The sequence below is a fragment of the Tribolium madens genome, unplaced genomic scaffold (assembly GCF_015345945.1).
Source record: "Tribolium madens isolate multiple individuals breed KSU strain unplaced genomic scaffold, Tmad_KSU_1.1 Scaffold_91;HRSCAF=231;Tcas5.2_LG7, whole genome shotgun sequence".
NCBI lineage: Eukaryota > Metazoa > Arthropoda > Insecta > Coleoptera > Tenebrionidae > Tribolium > Tribolium madens.
Window position 1 is genome coordinate 10,750,373 of NW_025401063.1, and position 19,816 is coordinate 10,770,188.

The 19,816-nt window shown below is 32.7% G+C and overlaps 5 protein-coding genes across 7 annotated transcripts in view; 2 read left to right on the top strand and 3 right to left on the bottom strand.

The window, feature by feature from the left end:
• Positions 1–8,747, bottom strand: part of LOC123011975 (inaD-like protein) — a 64,967-nt gene extending 56,220 nt beyond the window's left edge. For all 3 annotated transcript variants that reach the window (XR_006413179.1, XM_044409712.1, XM_044409711.1), the window contains exon 1: positions 8,625–8,747. The gene's annotated coding sequence lies outside the window, so the exon portion shown is untranslated. The remainder of the gene's footprint in view (positions 1–8,624) is intronic.
• Positions 8,748–9,617: 870 nt separating this feature from the next.
• On the bottom strand, positions 9,618–19,659 carry LOC123011369. The gene is made up of 10 exons (XM_044408768.1): positions 19,482–19,659; positions 19,280–19,346; positions 11,429–13,298; positions 11,203–11,343; positions 10,998–11,147; positions 10,860–10,940; positions 10,220–10,807; positions 10,026–10,171; positions 9,882–9,972; positions 9,618–9,826 (listed from the first exon to the last, which is right to left on the bottom strand). The coding sequence occupies exons 1-10, from the start codon at positions 19,496–19,498 to the stop codon at positions 9,732–9,734; spliced, it is 3,246 nt and encodes a 1,081-aa protein (XP_044264703.1). The 5' UTR covers positions 19,499–19,659; the 3' UTR covers positions 9,618–9,731.
• Positions 13,684–17,845, top strand: LOC123011370. Its single transcript, XM_044408769.1, has 4 exons — positions 13,684–14,397; positions 14,448–14,516; positions 14,579–14,668; positions 17,711–17,845. The coding sequence occupies exons 1-4, from the start codon at positions 13,684–13,686 to the stop codon at positions 17,765–17,767; spliced, it is 930 nt and encodes a 309-aa protein (XP_044264704.1). The 3' UTR covers positions 17,768–17,845.
• On the bottom strand, positions 14,091–15,598 carry LOC123011371. Its single transcript, XM_044408770.1, has 2 exons — positions 15,312–15,598; positions 14,091–15,260 (listed from the first exon to the last, which is right to left on the bottom strand). The coding sequence occupies exons 1-2, from the start codon at positions 15,557–15,559 to the stop codon at positions 14,720–14,722; spliced, it is 789 nt and encodes a 262-aa protein (XP_044264705.1). The 5' UTR covers positions 15,560–15,598; the 3' UTR covers positions 14,091–14,719.
• Positions 18,581–19,662, top strand: LOC123011373. The gene is given in 3 exon segments (XM_044408771.1): positions 18,581–19,021; positions 19,075–19,164; positions 19,217–19,662. Coding segments are annotated over 3 exon segments (510 nt in total). The 5' UTR covers positions 18,581–18,658; the 3' UTR covers positions 19,274–19,662.
• The last annotated feature ends 154 nt before the right edge of the window (positions 19,663–19,816 follow it).

A 19,816-nucleotide genomic window follows, 5' to 3' on the forward strand; every position in this document is an offset into this window, starting at 1 on the left:
CTATGAGAAATGGAGCCAAAGTCCATCTCTCCCACTGGTCCATCTCTCCCGGCTTTACCCTAATAAATAATGTATTACGCCGCCCCCGAAAAGTAAATAATTATCAATCAATTCGTACACATGTTTAGAATTACCAGTAGCTTAAACCTTAAATAAAACAATTTCCTTCATCCAGAAAATTAAAACGAGAACAATATAAAAAACGCCCTAAGCCATAATTTCATTACTTTTAAAGGCGTCACAATACTTTTTATTAATAATCGTTTGCCTGTCGTAGCCTACTTTATTTTATTTAATGTTTAAATTGTCTAAAAGCAATAGTTAGTAACAAATAATACAATAGTTAGTGAGCTTGTTGAAAGACAAATTAACGAGGAATCAAAAAATAATAAAACATACCTAAACTAGGTGTTCCATTAATGATGAAACATGAAGGCGCATTAATTGAACATGTATCACGAACAATAGATAACAATAAACTATGTAACTTTGTTATATTGTCATATTTTAAAAAATAATGCAGTTAGGGCTAGGAAGGTTTTTCGTAATCCAGCCAGTACGTAATTAGATTTTAAAAAACCACCCACAGATGAAATCGATATTTACTTCAAATTTAATATCAATTTCGACTTTTGATTAAAACTTTGATTTTTCCACCTGTTTATAAGCACCAAATTTTGATAATTTCCGGCTGGTAGCCAGCCGAACAAATTGGTAGTTTACGAAGAACTGATTTGTGTGTGATTATGGAAGTTTTGCACGAATTACAAATACAATAACCTGTTTTTGGCAACACGTTGTTTTAGCTTTTATAAAGGTATTTGTTCCTTTGGAAAAAGTGCCAATGGCACAATTTATTATTGATCTTGAAGCACACGTAATAGTACATTAAGGATATTAAGCATCGAGAACGGTAAGGACATTTTACCGATCCAAGATAATTGGTTTTATTATCTGAGATCGGTAAGTCCTTAACGTTTGTGATGCTTATGACATTTTTTGCGCGATTGATTTTTGTTAGTTTTTTTAATAAAATACTTTGGCGACGTTTTTAACTGTAAAAGTGTTAGTAACTATAAACAAAATACTTACCGACGAGTTTGGGATAACAACGAGTAATTACAACTTACTGTCTTGAAAACAGACGTAGTAAACAATCGAAAAGAGTCTAATCACGCAAAAATTATTAATTTGGGTTCAATACATTGCCTTGCATTATTAAAACTTATTTATAAGCGTTCACGGACTAATAAAACACTAATACTATCTATCATTGCTTTGTTATAATTTTTCAAATTCTTCTCTTTTTGTATGTGCTGTACAGGGTGCTGCATTTTGGATGTCCGAATAAGGAATCTCCGAAACTAAGATGTTTAACCAAAAACGAGTGATACATTCTGAGGCTCATTTTTTGAGAAAATAATATTGGATAAAACCGCATCCCGCTATCGTCTTTTGTTTTCGACTTACAGACAAAAGTTGACATTTTGGCAAAATCTAAAAAAAATCATACCTTCGTTATTATAGAAGATACGGATTTGAAATAAAAACATTATAGAGGCACTTTTTTACGAGGAATTTAATAATGTAGTTAACATTTTTTTTTCAGTTATTGGTTTAGCCGTAATAAATAAAAAAAAAATAATCTTGTATTTTTTTAAATGGAAATCATAGGCGGCTATGGCAATTTTGAAAAGCTTATTTTTTTCTGATCTAAAAAATATATATTTGTAACAGAATGTTTTTTATTATAATTATATTTAAAAATGAAATACAGATTTTGTTTGATAATAGTTGGCCATAGAAAAACAATTTCACTCCAAATGTGTAAATAATAATCAATAAGAGTTGTAAACTGTAAAATAGATGAAAAAATAGATAAAATTAGAAAAATTTTAAAAATACGATACGTTAGAAGTATTGAACAAATATGCGAGCGCCTCAGAACAAAATTATTTCATATTTTTAAAAAATCCAAAAATACGAAAAACAAATGTGTCAACAGTCAACACAATTAGAAAAACATTTTTTTGGTGATCTAATGGAGGTAGGATAACGTTCCACATTGACGGAATTTGGGTATTTGAATAACCATATCGTCATTTTTGTGTCATATAAAATATATTTTATTGAAGTATTAAAGCGGCTTTTTTTTTCAACACTCTGTGTATCACTAGAAGTTACAATGGTAATGTTAGCTTGTTTAAAAACAAAGAAATGTTATTAGTCGCCAATAAATTGATTTACGATTTATTTTGCATTTTTTTCATTACTTAGAGCTTAGAAAACTCTTTCATTACATTCTTTCAATTTTATCTATGCGGATGATATTGCCCTTGGTTATCAACATAAAGAATTCACTGAATTAGAACAACACCTTACAAGTGATATCAATGTTATGTATGGTTATTTTAAGAAATGGAGATCATGTGTTAACCCATCTAAAACAGAAGTCTCTTGTTTCCATCTTTGTAACTCAGAGAAAGAGAGAAAACTGAATGTCCTTATAAATGGAGTTAAATTAAAACATAATTATAACCCCGTCTATCTAGGAGTTACACTAGACAGATCTCTCACCTACAACAGTCACCTTGAGAGTACAATAAAATCTACACCAACAGATTGGTTGCCCGTCCTTTCTTATATTTCACCACCTGCACTTAGAAGAAAAGAACAACTGAAAAAGCTATGGGTGAAATACAAAGCATTTCAGGAAAATTTTTCCATCTGGGAAGAACTATTATTCCCTGAAAATAGACTGAAATCTAGAAGACCTTTTTGGACGGAAATACCACATATTGAAACTTTTAACATCAAAGATGAATGGCGCAGGCAGTGGTCCAATCTGAAAATCTTTAACAAGAACCTGGTAGAAGATCCAACTCTTGCAGTACCCGGAATGGATCAACCTAGATGGGTTTGGACGAAATTAAACAGGATAAGAACCGGTCATGCACGATGTCGATCTATGTTGTTCAAATGGAACGCTGTTGAAAATCCAATTTGTCAGTGTAAAGAAGCAGCAGAAACCGTAGAACACATAGTTGAAGAATGCCGATTGACTAAATTAGAAGGTGGCTTTACAAGAATCCACTTGTTATCGAACAGTGTAATTCAGTGGTTAAGCAAAATTAACAGTTTATAAAGATGGTTGTGAGTTTTGCAGCTGGGTAATTATACTGTACTAGTGCAAATTGAGTATCATTTATCAGTTGAACTAAGTACATTAGTGTAATTCACAGCTTTCTCATGATTAGCGCAACTTATAATGAAATATTATGTATTATTTTGTCATACGAATATATATGTATATATTAGTGACACTGGTTGAAAAAAATTGTTAACTACATTATTAAATTCTACGTAAAAAAGTGCCTCTATAATGTCTTTATTTCAAATCTGTGTCTTCTATAATAACGAAGATATGATTTTTTTTAGATTTCACTAAAATGTCCATTTTTGTCTATAAGTCGAAAACAAAAGACGATAGCGTGATGCGGTTTTAACCAATATTATTTCCTCAAAAAATGAGCCCCAAAATGTATTACTCGTTTTTCGCTAAATCTCTTAGTTTCCGAGATTCCCTATTCGGACATCCAAAATGCAGCACCCTGTACAGGTATATAATCCGCCTCTTCACCACTTCTCTGTTCCTCTGCTAATTAACTAAATTCTCACATCACGTCCTTTCTTGAAAGATTTATAAACCTCCAACTCATCAGATCACCACCTCCCTATCCAAAATCCCCTAACTTGAAAACTTATGCAAGATTTATGCTCGTAATTTAAATCTTCAAAAGATACAAGTCATATTATCGCAACTTATGTAATGTTTACTTTAAGTTCTTCATCCCCAATTTTTCAAAGCGCAAACACACAGTTCAACACATCAAAGCAAAAATTATATGATTCTATGGGGCAACAAACACATTCACCAAGCCTCGATACAAAGTTTCGGGAAACGAACTGAACTTTATACTTATCTCCATGCTTCTGGGTATGGCTAGATTCTATCAAAGTATAGAAATATTGGCAAAGCTCTGACTAGTTTGTAGGGTGGTGATCCAGAATTCGGCTACATAGTTTAGAGCAAATAACAAAAGATGAAATTCGTGGCTTTTTAAAGTAATAATCTCTTTTGTAGAGAACAGACGTTTCATTCGGTATAGTACAAAAACATTTTTGAAAATTTCTAATTAATAAAAATATGTATTGTGTGAGAGTTCATAGCACACATTTTAGTTTAATTATTAAGTATTATGTAGTGACAATATGAGCGTTTTTCCCTACCGTTTCATTTTGCTTGGTTGCAGTAAACTTCATTACCTTCCTTCTTATTTTAAGCAAATTACATACTTTTTCAAAATAAATAAAGTCTGTGGTTGCATCAAGAAGACTTAGTTTTGTATTTTGTCCTCCCCGCGGTCTTATATCTATGTAAGGTATCTATCGACTTTCGTAGATGAATCTGAAGATTTCAGACGTGAGCCAATTTACCAAAGAAAGCTTTTAGTTCACAATCCATCGGATGTTCCGGGAAATTGAACAGAAAATTCCTAAATAAAACACTTGATAGATCCCTAAACAGCGAACCGCCAAGAATGTAAATTTATACGTGGAACGTCTCCGAAAGGCTTACGTAGGTGGCAATGCCGCAACCCTTTTATCTTTGAGAGATTCTTGGATTCTTGTCTTGCTCACACGTGACATGCCTACCCAAAAACACTTTCAGAACAAACTAAACAATCGTTGGCGTTGTACAGTACAATTACAATACAGTGTTTTTCTTTTGGTTTTCCTCTTTTGTCAAATGTAATTCACTATTTATCAAAACTATTTCATTTGATATAAGTTTAACCAGAGTGATATGATGAACAAAAAAATTGAGCCCTATAGAACACAAGAAATTGTTTATTTAAACAAAATAAAAATACTATTCTTTCATGAAATACATAGGTAACAACTTAACAAAGTCATGACCTCTTAGAGACATAACAACAATTTGAAAAAATTTTTTTGTTTTTTATCAAAGTAAAAAACTTACTTTTTCTGCTTTTTACCCCAAATATCACACATTGACTCATATTTTGTACAGTCTTTGTGCAACCAAAGTTGGCATCTAATACATTTTATCCAATCCACTTCCTTTTTAGTGCTATTTCATATAAATTTCATAAAATATAAAATTTATAAGAAATTTATAAAGTTTTATAAAATGTAGGCATTTTTGGCTGGAGCAATGCTGATATAGTTAAAACTTTTACTTAGGTCGAGAAATACGAGTACATACCAGGTGAATAAAAAGTATGGAACCAAGCGTTTTTTTCGTAAACTAAGCACTTTACGAAAAAAATAATTAGTGTAGCGTAAAGTAGAATTAAAATGTGACCATTTATCAAAAATAACATTTTTCGAAATTTCTTTTAGTTTTCGGGGTCTGGAAATTTTTTTTTTTAATGGCAACCCTTCCATGGTAATTTTTTTAATCAAAGATTATGATCTAAAAATGACCTCTAATTAAATAAAATTGTTTTTTAGCCAGTACTTTTTTTTTAATTAATTGTTAAAGTTGGTGCTTTGGGGTGGTTTCGAATGGACTAAAAATAGAAGAAAATGATTTGTTATTACATTTTTTTATCCATCTGGAACCATCCCAAAGCACCTGCACATAAAAACGGGCTCTCCAACGACCAAAGTCATGTAACGACTCTTTCGTTCAAGTTCGGAAAATCTTCGTGATGGGCTCGGAACGACACTTTAACAATTTACTAAAAAAAAGTACTGACTAAAAAACATTTCTGTTTAATTAGAGGTCACTTTTAGATTATAATCTTTAATTAAAAAATTACCATGGTGGGTTGCCATTTAAAAAAAAAAAAAATTCTAGAACTCGAAAACTAAAAGAAATTTCGAAAAATGTTATTCTTGATAAATGGTCACATTTTAATTGCACTGTACGCTACACTAATTATTTTTTTCGTAAAGTGCCTAGTTTACGAAAAAACGCTTGGTTCCATACTTTTTATTCACCTGGTATAAGAAAAGTCGTTCACCGTATCACCCATGCCCGAGTTCACCATTTCTCCCATTGGCCAGGGGTGAAAAGGTGAATAGTGCGGCAAGCAGTTCAAAATACTAGAGGCAACGATGCCTAGCTTATAAACAGTCTAAAAAGGCAGAACATATCAAAAAATACCTCGGGGACTAGGCTACCTGAAGCAACATCTACAAACGCCTGCACCGTATAAAAATTGAGCATCGGAAACAGTTTTGTAAAAATTACTTACTCTTTTCAAAACGGGACTGGTTTTCAATAGGTGTTCGCTGCACAAATGATCATAAACAACTGTTATACAGAATTACAGAAACATCTTTCTGCCAGAAAAAAAAATAGAGTAAGTCACCCTTTCCCCCGATTCACCATATCACCCTGGTTTACCCTATTAATGTCAAAGCGACGTAGGTAGGAAATAGTTTTGAGAAAGAAAAAAACATTTGATAAAAGAAGAAAACCAAAAGAAAAACACTGTACAAATACACAAAAATATAAATAGTATAGTAGTGTATTTTAAGCTGCGATCATTAAACGCGAGGTATAAATTACGCCGATTGTGCTTTTATTATTTCTTGTCGGGCTTGGACTTTATGGACTTGTGAGTTTGTAGGACACGGATGGAATAAAATGGTTCTTTTTCCACGAAACACAATTTTTAAATGATCATATTTCACACAAGAGCGTGATGTGACAGCTTTATTTATTAAGAAAAGATAAAAATGGGCAGAAGTTTCCAGGTCGTTACGCTGAGGTGAATTAAAAAGGAATTTTTCATGACACGAGTTAGTTGCAGAAATGTGATTAATACTAAACTAAGATGTTCTTTTATTAGGAAAAGTTCGTTAATGGAAACACGCGACGAGCAACAGTTTGGATCAGTTCGTGCTTAATTAAGCGGAAGTGGATGTTTGTTTATTTTATATTTTTATAGAATTTTCTAGAACTTAGGAGCGAATCAAAACACTTCTTTCTATAAGTACTGGAAGAATTTTGAAATTGTACAAAAAAATTGTTACTTTAACGTAATTTGCCAATGGAAATCTTATCTTCTATATTTTCGTTAAAGCACAAAAACGAGTGTTTTAATAGACCTTTAAAATTTCTCTTTTTAACGTTGGTTAAAGCCCTTGTTCTCTATTGTATTTATGAAAAAATAATTGACCGGTTTCAGTGTAGTAAACCTTACAGTCACAGAAATTGACTGGTATAGGTGAGTCATAACTGTACTAGGACGATTATGTTGTAGACTAATAGTAATATTTCCGATCCTTGCCTTTTGATTTTTTTGGTGTTACATCCGGTTATCGTTCGAATTCATTTTTCGAAAATTCAATTTATATAAACTACAAAATGTTACTTTAATACCTGAATGTATTATCGTTGAATAGTGTACTCATTCGACGATGTTATGCAAACGCGAAGAACTAATTTTTTTAAATCAAATTTTTGAATGTAATCATAAAAAAAAACATGTAATTACTTTAGACAAACCACGGATGGTAGGTATGAATCATAACAACCTTTTAGGTGTCTTAAAATCCACGCTCTACAACTACAAGCTCGGATTTAAAATTAAGATCTGCGGTAGTTTGTGATAACATGATGTATGTTTCTAATAGCTATATTATAATTAGTAATATTTTACAGTAGGTTTTTGTTTTTCATTTGGAACTTAACAATAATTTGAATAAAAATAAAAAAACTGTTTTATTAGTGTTTTTATAAATAAATTTTTTGTACACCTCTTATTACAATGAGATATTGTACCTACACACCTAAGTCGTTAATATTATAATCTTCATTTACAACTGATCCAATTTCGATTAAGATTAGTCTGAGAAAGCGGTAAGATTAGCAATCTATTTGCATCTGTAAGTATTATATTAATTTAATACATTTTCCGATTTATTGCTTTATAATTTGTAACTGCAAGTCATACGAGTAGTACACTGCTGTATATTTGGTTGCATATACTAAAAAATGGATGAAAAAAGTACCTTTATAAATTGTTAACACGAATAAACGCTTATTTAATTTTTAAAATAGGAACAAGAATTCCTATAAACATTTAAATTCGGAAGTTTCCTATTTGATTTGGTATAAAATCCTAAAATCCAATCAAACATCCCTTATGGCATTGTTCCAACATTTTCAATAATCCTCCTCATCTCCAATTATTTCCCATTACCGTCCATACATCGCATATAGCATCCCCATTAAGCTAAAGTGTCTCCGTTAGTTTGACTTTCTGAATAAAAAAGCGCTCACTTTGCCCTAATTGAAATAAAGCGGCAGTCAAACAAACTTCCTAAAATGCAATAACTGAAGCATAATGCAAATTAAATGAGTTCTTGCTCATGACTATTTCATCTCCCAATCCATTTACTAGGGACTATCGATTTCAGTTGTATATTTATAAGCGTTTGCTCTTATTTCATTCACGTTTAATTTACTTCGAAACAAGAAAAAAAATCGCGCTTATCCGATTTATACTATACATCATGTGCTTGTTGTTCCATAATTCATAATAAAGCGATGAACGTAAGTATACAGATCAACATAAACAAACCTTAAGTGAGGCGGATCCGGAGTCAGCTTATTGGACGACGTGAAATGTGTGCAAGTGACGAGAACACCAAATCGCGGCGCCGATGCACGTCGCGACGCCTTCGCGGACTGAAACGGGATTCCGGACAAGGGCATTATAAACAACGCGCAGGGCAACTGTGCGAACAAGGATTCTAAAACTGTCGGCGTTTTCCGGAAAAGTCGATGGGAAAACGACTTTACACTCCACTCAGATTAATTATTTAGACAAGGTTTTAACACCCTTCCTGGCGATTTTTTTTATTCATATACGATTCAAACGCAAACATGGATTTTCAGATTAAAGTTCCAATCTCTCAAAATTGTATCTAAGTCAACTTTTTTGAAACTTTCATTATCAAATGAAAAGTACTCGAATTCAAACCATTGTAATTATGAAACAAAGACTTAAAAAATGCAAAACTCGGAAACAAGTTAAGTATCATCATTATTACGAGTATTGTCCTTAATAACACACTTATCTTCTTAAGACTATAGAATTAAAATTAGAATAAAAAATATTAAATAATAACATAATTGATTTTCACAAATTGTTAAAGAAGCGTTAGACTTTTATTGCGTATTAATATTTCTTGGATTGGTCAATGAGTATAAATTAATAGCTAAATGCAAATTATTAATAATGTATTGAAACATCTTTTTCCAGCAAACTGTATATACTTAGCAGTTTACGTAACTTGTCTAGAAAGGGTTTTTACTGGACCAGTAAACAAATGCAAAAACCAGTCTTTAGAGAAGTCCTAGCTTACGAGTCAAATAATCACTGCTTACAAAACATATCATGCGCCCAAAAATTTTTGATTTTAAATTCTACTATTCACGATTTCATGGTGTTAAAACTTGTAGTAGATATTGTAAATTAACAAACGAACTTGTCTGGTAAAAATATTTTATCCGGAAGCAAAATCATTACAGAAAAAGCTTTACAGGACGGGCGCATAAAAACTCATTTTATTTTAACTGTATTTATTTATGAAAAAAATATAGAAATGTTTCATTAGAACTATAAGTAGAAAACAAGAGAAACAAGATAATTATGACCATTGACTATATTTTTTTGCCAAGAGAATCATTGTAGCGTAGATTTTTCTGCATCTACGTACCTGGTAAAGAGCAGTAACAACTGTTTAGTTTTGTTGTGATTTTTCACGTAATATTCCGCACCTGAAACATAAAACACCGTGCCAAAGCATTTACTTAAATAAAATTCTTAAATCACCTTGAGGAACAACAAATGTGTCATGTTTTTTATATAAGTCGCACTTGTTTTGTATTCCAGCTTCTGCTTGCCCTTCTATAACAGTGAAAGACTAAAAATAACTAAAGTAAATAAAAAAATCAAGGAAATTGTAAATTAAATTACCATAGTGTGATTTTTAGTTCTATATAACGGTTTTGTCACCCCTCCGCTTAATTTTAACCATCCAGTATTTATACCCTCCATAACAGCAAAAGTTACACCAGGCAAACTGTCCATCTGTTGGTAAACTGGTTTTTTAAAACTGTACCCTGTAAAAGTAGTTAGTAGAACAATTTTTAACCATCAATTCGACTCACTAATTAGCGTATTAGTTGCAGGGCAGTTTACATAAGGATCCTTCGGGTTGAGTTGATTCTCAACTGTCCTTTTTAAAGAATCCCTAAGTTTTTTCTCAATAGTTCTAGTACTAGACCGTTTAGATACTCTTCCAGATATGACAGAATTTTTGCTGACCTTCCCTTGCAATGATGTTGAATAAGAGAGAGTGTCGTGTAAATCTTCAAAACAAAAGGTCCCTGAAACACCGTTTTCTAGCCTTTGAAGTGTTTCAGTATTTTGTACAGTATTTCTTGTATTTTCATCAAATGAAACTACATTTTCTTCAGTTCTTTCACTTGTGGTTACATCTCTTTCGTCTCTTGATTTAGTTTTAGTTTCTTGACATCTTGGCTTCTTATGTTCTTTACTTGTTTGTTTTTTCGCCGGTTTCTTAGTTCTCCCTCTTGTCACTTTAGAGTTTTTAGTGTTATTTTCGACTTCATATCCGATCTCCTTAATTGGTGACAATTGATTTTTTTCAGTACGTTGTTTTTGCAAGGCAGAACATCGAATTGAATCTCTTACTGGAACTTGTGATAGACTCTTTACCAACGTTGCAACTTTATCTATAAAAAAAACTATTAAAACAAAAAAACATAATATAATTGTTTTTTTCACAATATTTATCATGTTCGGTACATGAGATGTAACCAGGTATAGCGAACTTAGTTTGTTTACGTTGCCTTCCCGATCTTCGTGCTACGAAAAATATAGGGTTGGAAAAAAAATGACGAATACTAGTAATTTTATACTCACTTCCTGTTGACTCGTCTGCTATCGTTTCAATTCCTTCAGTTGTTGAACCGCCTTGAACATTTGTTTGACGTTTTGACAAAGACACTTCTTTTCTCTTTTTATTTTGTATTTTTCTCACTGGACTTTTTTCACTTGTTTTCTTAATGCTCTCTAAAAACAAGTACAGTGAATTTCACAATCCGTACTTGTATAATAGTCAACTTACTAGTTACTGATGTTTTCTTACTGGTACCAGGTGGGTGTTCCATATCGTTCTTTTCTGGTGCATCGGAAATAATCTCTTGTTCATTTAAAGTAAAAATTGTCTCAACATCACGAGACGTATCTTCACTACTAGGCATCATTTCTGTAATTGAAAAAAGAAAAGTAATTTTTGGAACAAGCTACAATAATTATATGTGCGAAAATGTAACGAAAAAAAAGCAACTGACCTAATCCTGATACCAAAAGATCAACATTGTCTAAATTTTTCACTTGTTTACAAGTTTTAACTTGGTTCCTATTGTCTTTGCGCGTAGGGTTTTTATGTACGTCCACTTTAACTAATATCATTTCCCTTTCATCCGTATCACTGTCATTTAATATTGCATTTTGTCTGTTTTTCTTGTCTGAAACACTCATTATTAACTTTTTTTGTTTTTTCAACAAACTTTCAGCTCTGTTCTGTTTCTTCTTTCTTTTTTGTGAACTTTGAACTAATTTATTTCCTTTTCCCAAATGTTCCTTTTCTTCTATCAAACTTTCGCCAAATAAATCTTTTCTCCAGTTATCTGTACAATCTGTATTAAATGACACCATTTCTGTATCGTCTCGTGTCATATTTTGCTTGCCTTTCTTGTTTGACATTTTGGAGTTGTTTATATTATTCCTTATCCGTTTTGGTGACGGTCTGTCAGCTGGATCTAGTTTTTTTTGTTGTTTCCTTGAACTTGCAACGTTTTTATTTTTCTCTCCGACATTATCTTTTTCTTGCATCGAGCTTTCCCAATCCATATTTTGTCCAGAATGACCTTCTTCAATATAATTTTTAACAATCGACACCATTTCTTCTTCGTCACGTATCGTCTTTTCCTTCTCTTTCATTTTGCTAACCTTTGCATTCTGTTGTATTTGTTTTTTCAATGGACTCTCAGCTTTGTTCTGTTTTTTCTTATCTTTAACTTCTGCAACATTTGTATTTCTTAAATGTCCTCGTTCTCCTTCTTCTGTTAAACTTTCAAGTCTTCTTTTTTGTTTCCCCTTCGTCGTAATTTTCATTGGTTCTTTGTCCTTTTCCGGTCTTTCAGAAGGGTAGAAAACCTCGTCAGAAAGAGTACTATCCAGATTTCTTCCATCGAGAATACTTTCGTTTCTTTTGTCGACTGAACTTCTATTATTCAAAACAGTTCCAGAAGCTTTAGTCAGCTTCTTTTTATTAATGAAAACTTTCGTTTTCGGATGCCTTTTCGGCAAGAACGTTTCATCAAGAGATTCCTCATCAGAATCTACGGGTGTTACCAAAGAATTCGCTTCTAAAGGAACATTTCCGAGTAGTCCACTCGTTGCTCGCCACGGTAATCCAATATTAATTTCCGGTAAATGTTTCGCTATAGGACCATCATCAGGTCTGTTAAAGAAATTTTTTTCTAATTTGTCGAGCACGGTCGAAAATCCCTCACTCGAACCCATTACCTCAAACTCACGTTCTTCAGTCGGACTCAATGAAATATCAACCCTAGAATTACTATTTCTTGCGAGTTTTCTCACTCCCTGTAAAGTTGAATTAGTGTTGGAAGTTTGCACCATTTTATCAATGGTATAGAAACGGTTCCCATTTTTTTGACGTAAGGACGAAACAAGGTTCTCCAAGCGTTGAGCTTTGTCTTGAAGCTCGTCGCAATGGGACGCCTCAACATCCTCGCTACTCCGATGTAACGTCACCGCAAGGTTCTCCACGCTCTGGCCTTTGACCAAAGACTTTGCGTGCGAAGACGACTCTGCATGCGCACTGCTAGTTGAAGAAACTGTAATCGGAGTATCGTTAGTTACGGTGAAAAGTTTGGTGCGAGAATGCATCGGTTTGGTCGGTTTGACGGCAGAAATGCTGCGAATGGGTGAGACTAAATCCGAGGTGCTCGGAAGAAAGTTTTTCTGGTGGATACATGGCATGGGAGTACTGCTCACGACCGAACGTTTTGGCCGAGAGCGGGCGAGGTCTCGGTCGACCATCGATGGACGGAGTTTATGTTGTTTTTTGGTCTCATTTTTTGGAAAAAGTTTTAAAGCGGAGGAAGATTTGTTTAATTCCTTGATTATGTTGTTCTGAAACAGAAGAAACAGAATTAGTTCCTCAATTTCAAAATAAAATACACTAATTTTATGAACAAGAGCACTAATAAAAAATAATTTGATTACTTTCCAGTCTCATAAATAAATTATTCAAATTGTAATATATTAACTTGTGTCATCAAAAATCATTAGAAAAATTGATGTAGACCTGTTCGAAATGTCTCACGACCTAATTTCCCCAATTTTGATCCTTGTAAAATTCGGAAAACCATTCGGAATGTCTCCTTACACGTGCAAAAGTTTGCGAAACTTAGAAACTCTTAAACTGACTATCATGAACATCATTATACCTCTAGGTATGTTTTTTTGCTTCCTTTTAGCACTCATACTAACGATTATTTTAGTTGTTTCGACCACTATGATCATTTGTTACAAGCATTTGCTAGTCGTTGATGAAAAATTACTAAAAACTCCAGAGCGTACACTGCAAACGATTTTAACCGGATTCAAAATCACCGGAACTGTCCTAATACTAATTTTAATGATACAAAAACAAACGAATGTAGTTCTATCTTTGCGACGGTTAATATCATTCGATCAAAAAGTGGTACAAATGGGAGTATCATCGTCACACTTTCTCCATAGGGTTTTTGTTAGTTCTAGTTGTTTTTTTATTATTATCACTCAAATCTGCTATGTGTTACTTTTGTATTATTTTCTGAAACGAAATATTACACAAATCGTGTGTTACTTTTTCTCTCTAGGTTACCATTTTATAGTAATCGCGATTTGTATTATTTATTTAGATTACTTTAGCTTGATTTTGGGACAAAAATTAAATTTTGTTGTAAATTTGACAAAAAAATTGTCACAAACCGACCGAAAAAAAGCACTAAGTATTCTCGTTTTAATTTCGGGGTTGTATACAGATTTATATAAAGCTACTAAACATTTCAACCGAATGATTTCGATTCCGATTCTTGTGGTAACTCTCGGTGACATTCTCGGAGGAATCGCCATTTTAAATCTAATGTATCACAATGAGGAAGACGTGATGGATTGTGTAAGCTTGGCTATTTATGCATTACAAGTTTTTACCATTTTTTTACCACCTATGTACGTTAAAAAAAAAGTGAGTATATACCTGTAGAGAAAATGTGAAAAATAATTTTGTAGTTGTAGTCTGAGGAAATTACTAAGATTTTGTTGGGAAACAAAATGTTTGATCTGGATGCAAAGTTGGAAAAAGCGGTACTCATTTTTATTTAATTTTAGTAAGTTTTCTAACTATTTGCTAACTAAATTTTCTACAGAGAGCCGTCCTCCTCTACCAAATCTTACACCAACCTATCGAAATGACAGTTTGTGGTTTATTTCCCATGTCGATGTCGGCCTTATCAGAGGTAACTACAATAAAAACTATTATTTCCTCATAAAAGCATTTATTTACAAAATTAATGCAAATTTTGTTTCTCTTGTACCATATGAAGCAACGCATTTATAAGCGAATAATTTTGTTTTTGCGACTCAAGGGCTCGTTTCCTCTCCTCAATCTCCATTTTTAACTTCTGTTCCTGATAATTCTTCTCCATTTGAAATTTCTTCTCCTCCAGCTTCATTTGTGCCTCCTGTAATGCAATCTTCCTTTCTTCCAACGCTAACTTTTTCTCCTCCAGTTGCAACTCCCTCAATCTTATGCTCCTCTCGCTTTGCTGTTTTTCACGCAAAAATTGCAAACTGGAATTTTTCAACTGCTGCCCATACGGCCTTTTCAACGCACGCCTCTGTTCTAATGTTGAAACATTTTGTTGGGTTCCTTCGCCGTCACTAGAATTCGTCGATTCGTTCTCTTTTATATCAAGTTCTGTCAAAACCGTTTCTTGAACTTCACACTGTTTGAATTTCTGTGAATTTTTCATTTTAAACCCTCGCGACATTTCCCCAATTTGCAATAAAAGTTGTTCCTTTTCATCGGACTGTTCTTCCGTCGCAGACCTGCAAAACTTTTACAAGAAAGAAATCCCCTAAAATATTATTTCTACTCACTTTCGTAAATTCGCCCTGTCGTCTTTTGCTAACAAAGCCAATAAATATTCGACATGATCTTTAACTGCGCGCACCGTAAACGCCTTCCCGGTAACGTTGACGACTATTTCTCGGATTTCCTTCCATCGTTCGTGTTTCTCGTACGGATTTTGATGTAAAACTTCACGTAAAAGTACCAAATCGTCGTATATTGTAAATCTTAACCTCTCCGGTTTCGACATTTTTACGCGATAGCAGCACAGGGTCATCGCTACGCACACGCTAAAAATACCGTAACCGTCGAGGTCATACGATTACGGTATTTCTACGAGGGTTATCTTTTTTAAGAACGTTCACAATTTTCAACAGTGTTGATAATATAAAAAAATCTTTTGTGTTTAAAAGTAAAGACATAAAGACAACTTTAGACTACTTATACACAAAACATCATCAAATTAATTGTAATATCTTTTAATTTGTTGCTATTACAACTTTCCAAGAAATTGGAGTGTTTGTGGATCACAGCATAAACTCCGAGTATTCGTACATCCTACGAATTGCGAATGATAGGTGCGAATTCTGTTTTCCACAAACGCTTCTGTCTATTTCTTGCAAAGATGCAATACAAAGTTCGCTAAACATTTATTCCGTCCAAACGCTCGTTGCGGTGCTCGCACCAAATACCGACTTCCGAAATGATTATTATCTAAAGTTGTGCAATTATTAAAAACACCATTTAGGTTTTACAACAACTGAAAGCCCTTATTGTTTTTGTCACAAGTTTGTCACTGATTTTTTCTTTCTAAGATGTTGATTCACATTTTCCACTAATTCAACACTTACACGTATGTGTTAGTTTTTTATTGTGCTAGGAATACAAAAAAAACGTTTTTTATTAAAAAAAAAATAGTCCTCATGCAAATGTGTGGTATTCAAAATTTTTCTTCGAAAAAAAAGGGGGCACTGTTACAGCACGAACAAACGAATAAAACTGCTCCAATTAGTTTCTAATCAAGTTTAAAAAAATAAAATTAGGGAAAGCCATGCGTCCATGTTGAGAAAATAATTTGCCACTTATTTTACAACTTTAAAGGATGCCTCTAGTCTTACAACAAAGAATAAAACTAATAACTACCCTCATCAAAATTTTTATAAAGAGAATATTTTTATGAATGTTACGATCCCAAAATCCTAAATCAGGTAAAACATGCAGTTATGCAAAAAGAATTGTAAAACATGCACTTATGGCTAAAAACATTAAAATGTACAAGGTGATTCACGAAGAATAATGAGCCTGACCAAATTCTCAATGCAACCACCATTACTCTTCGCAAGTTATTTTGCGACAACTGTAATGTTGGTTGCATCGAAAATTTGATCAGGCTCATTATTCCTCGTAAATCACCCTGTATATTTGCCGTGGAGGGAGAAACAACTGGAGAGAGCTTGCCCTATACCGGCTATGTTAGGTTTTTAGTCGAGCTGCAAACACCTTTTACGACCTTTTTTGAATCTCCCGCATAAATGTGTAATCAGTGTGCAAGTCAAAAGTTGTTTTCCGAATCAGCTGATACCATGGGCGTCTCATTGTGTCCGCCTTTTCCACGTTGTCTTTTGATTTTTGTATTTATTAACTTTGTTTTACACAGTTTTTTAAATAATCTGTCTAGATTTAAGTATTGGTGTTAATTGTTAATGTTAATCGGTGGTGTATTTAGTTAACTGAATGTAAAAAAACATTGACTACATCACTGCATCCAAATTAGTGGGGGAAAAGCACTTTGAAAAGGAACATAAAAGGTGTTTGCTCATGGAACACGTTTTCAGTGTTTATGCTCCCTCCACGGTATTTGCACATACACATACATATGCATACAAATGTATAATTACTTGAAAAGCCTGTTTTTTACCATTTATTTGCCGATCCCTAATAGTCTAACAACCCCTCAAACTACTATTTTTTATAAAAAGAAAAGAACTATTTAGTAGGTACAGTTGGTTGCAATAAAAACGGAAAATAGGATTTTCTTTAGATTGAAACAGGGTTTGCCCTTGTCAATTTGTCATCTGTCGCATTCAAATATTTTTTTCTGCAATGCCTCACTTAAATGCCGAGAGCATCAAATGCAAATCAAGATAATCAATTAGTTGAGTACTTACGAGAAAACCCAATGAGTAGTGAGTACTACAGGTCAACAATCACTTCTAACTTAACCTTTTAGAATTAAGCCATATTCAAACTATGGATAAATATAAAAATCTGACATTTTTATGCTTTGACATTTTCCGATTTTTTTGCAACCAAGTGTACATACTTACTAGATATTAAGAAAATTAAAAAATAAAGGCATTATCGTTTTCTTTACTCAATGATTATTTTTTTTTAGATGAAACAACTCAACAGTATTTTTTTTTTTCAGCAAGTTGGACTATGTATATCGATCATATTCTTTTTAAATCAAATTATGGAATTTTAATTAAAACAAGACGTTTTGCTTTTCACTATGTATTTGCATTTAATGTTTCCAAAAACTGAACATCACTTTACTTAAATAAATCACTCATGGTAATCAATGATTTATTAATTCCAATTCATTTTATTTTCCCACTAAATGACAAATCTTTCATTCAATTACCCTTATCAAAATAATATCGAATCATTCGTTAGTATTCAATTGTTTCAAATATTTGACATGTATCACTACTACTACGAATGTTTAAAATCCTCCCGCTACCTTCGAATTTTCTGCACCCTTCCTCTAACCTACGATAAAAACTGCAAACCCAGACCTAGATTTCGTCCATTTCCTTTTTTATGGTTTTACGCTTTTGCGTTGATTTTTCAGTTTACAACTATGTCATTTGCTGCAACTCACATAATTTTAGAGCTGCGTACCGAAAAAATTACAAAAGTCGCTGTAAAACTAGTAAAAATTGCAGTCACTCTTAATATTCTGGTTGTTGTTTACACAAACAGATACAGATTCATTGATTGTATGAATTTAGTCTTATACTACGAAGAGCAAGCGAAAAAAAACAATATTGTGATAAGATATCGGTAGTAGTAATAATACATTTTTTAAAATAGTATGTTTGATATCTTTTTCAGCGCTGTAAGAATCCTTCTCCTCATGAAAAAAATCATGGTATTGAGCACTTCAATCGTAGGAAATTTCAGCTGTTTTATGACAAGAAATACGTACATTTCTTGCGTTGTCTCTTTCATTACTTACAACATGACATACCTTATTTCATCGATTGTTTTGACTCAGTTTTGCGGTTTGATTTTAGTTGCACGCCAACACTTAATTTTCGTAAACAAAGGATTATTTAACTTATCAAAAGACCCGAAGCAAGCAATAGAAAAAATGAACGAATTAATGACTTATCATTTCGAAGTTTGCGACTTGGCTATTAAGATCAATCAAGCATTTTCTTCACATTTGCTTCTGATAATTGTCCGTACCTTTGTCGAATTTTTCAATTCTTTGCATTCTGTTGTTAAAGAAAAGTCGCATTTATTGGTCATGTATGACTTTTTCTGGAGCATTTGTGCGATTTTCGAATTCATTTTTATGCTATATGCCTGCAAACGAGCTACTGAGACAGTAATAAAACTGAATTTGCTTGTTTTATAGGAATTTCTAATGAAAGTTTGGTTGTAGTGCTCAAGGACTGGTCGCATTTTGAATCTTATGGAAACCAACAACAACAGAAAGTTAAATTTGCTTGTAATAAAATCGTGAAAGAAACAAACTCACTAAACTAATGTTTTTCCTTACAGCGCAACATTTTTTTGCTACAGATTAAACATAAACACGTAACGTTTTCAGCTAACAGCTTGTTTTCCATTGATAACAAAATGTTCTTACATGTAATATGTTATAAAAATATTGGGGTTTGGCCGTAAAAGTTTATGTTTTTAGTTGATTAGCACTAGTGTGGCCTATCTTCTAATAATAATACAATTTGAAAAAGAGTAAACTTACACAAACATCATGAAAAACGCTTGGAGTGAGCCCAGTGACACTGACATCTTCGTAGTCGTTGTTTGTTCTGAAAATTTACAAAATTAACATTTCATTGGAAAAGATGAAAATTTCAACGTTTATTTAGTAGGATCATTTAATGCGTCCGTTAGTTTTGGTCGTTATTTTTGAGGTTATGAGGTAACAGAAACTATATAATTACCTGTTTGCTTCTTCCATGATTGAATTTCTTACAACATAGTTATAAAACCACTAAAACTACACACTTATAAAACTAGAAGAAAATGTTTTTTAAATCTATGAAATAGTCAAACTCAAATTTTCGACCACAATTTTTAACGCTCTACAAGACGCGCATGTCTGAAAATTTGAATTATGCCCTTACCAACGTAAGAAAATATTTTTACTAGTAGTTTAGACACAAAAAAGCAATTGTATTTGTATAATAATGTTCTTAAAAATAAGTAATTTTGTTTATCCCTGCATTGCGCACAATTTAAATTTTTGCTTAAATTACAAAAAAAATTCAAATGGATG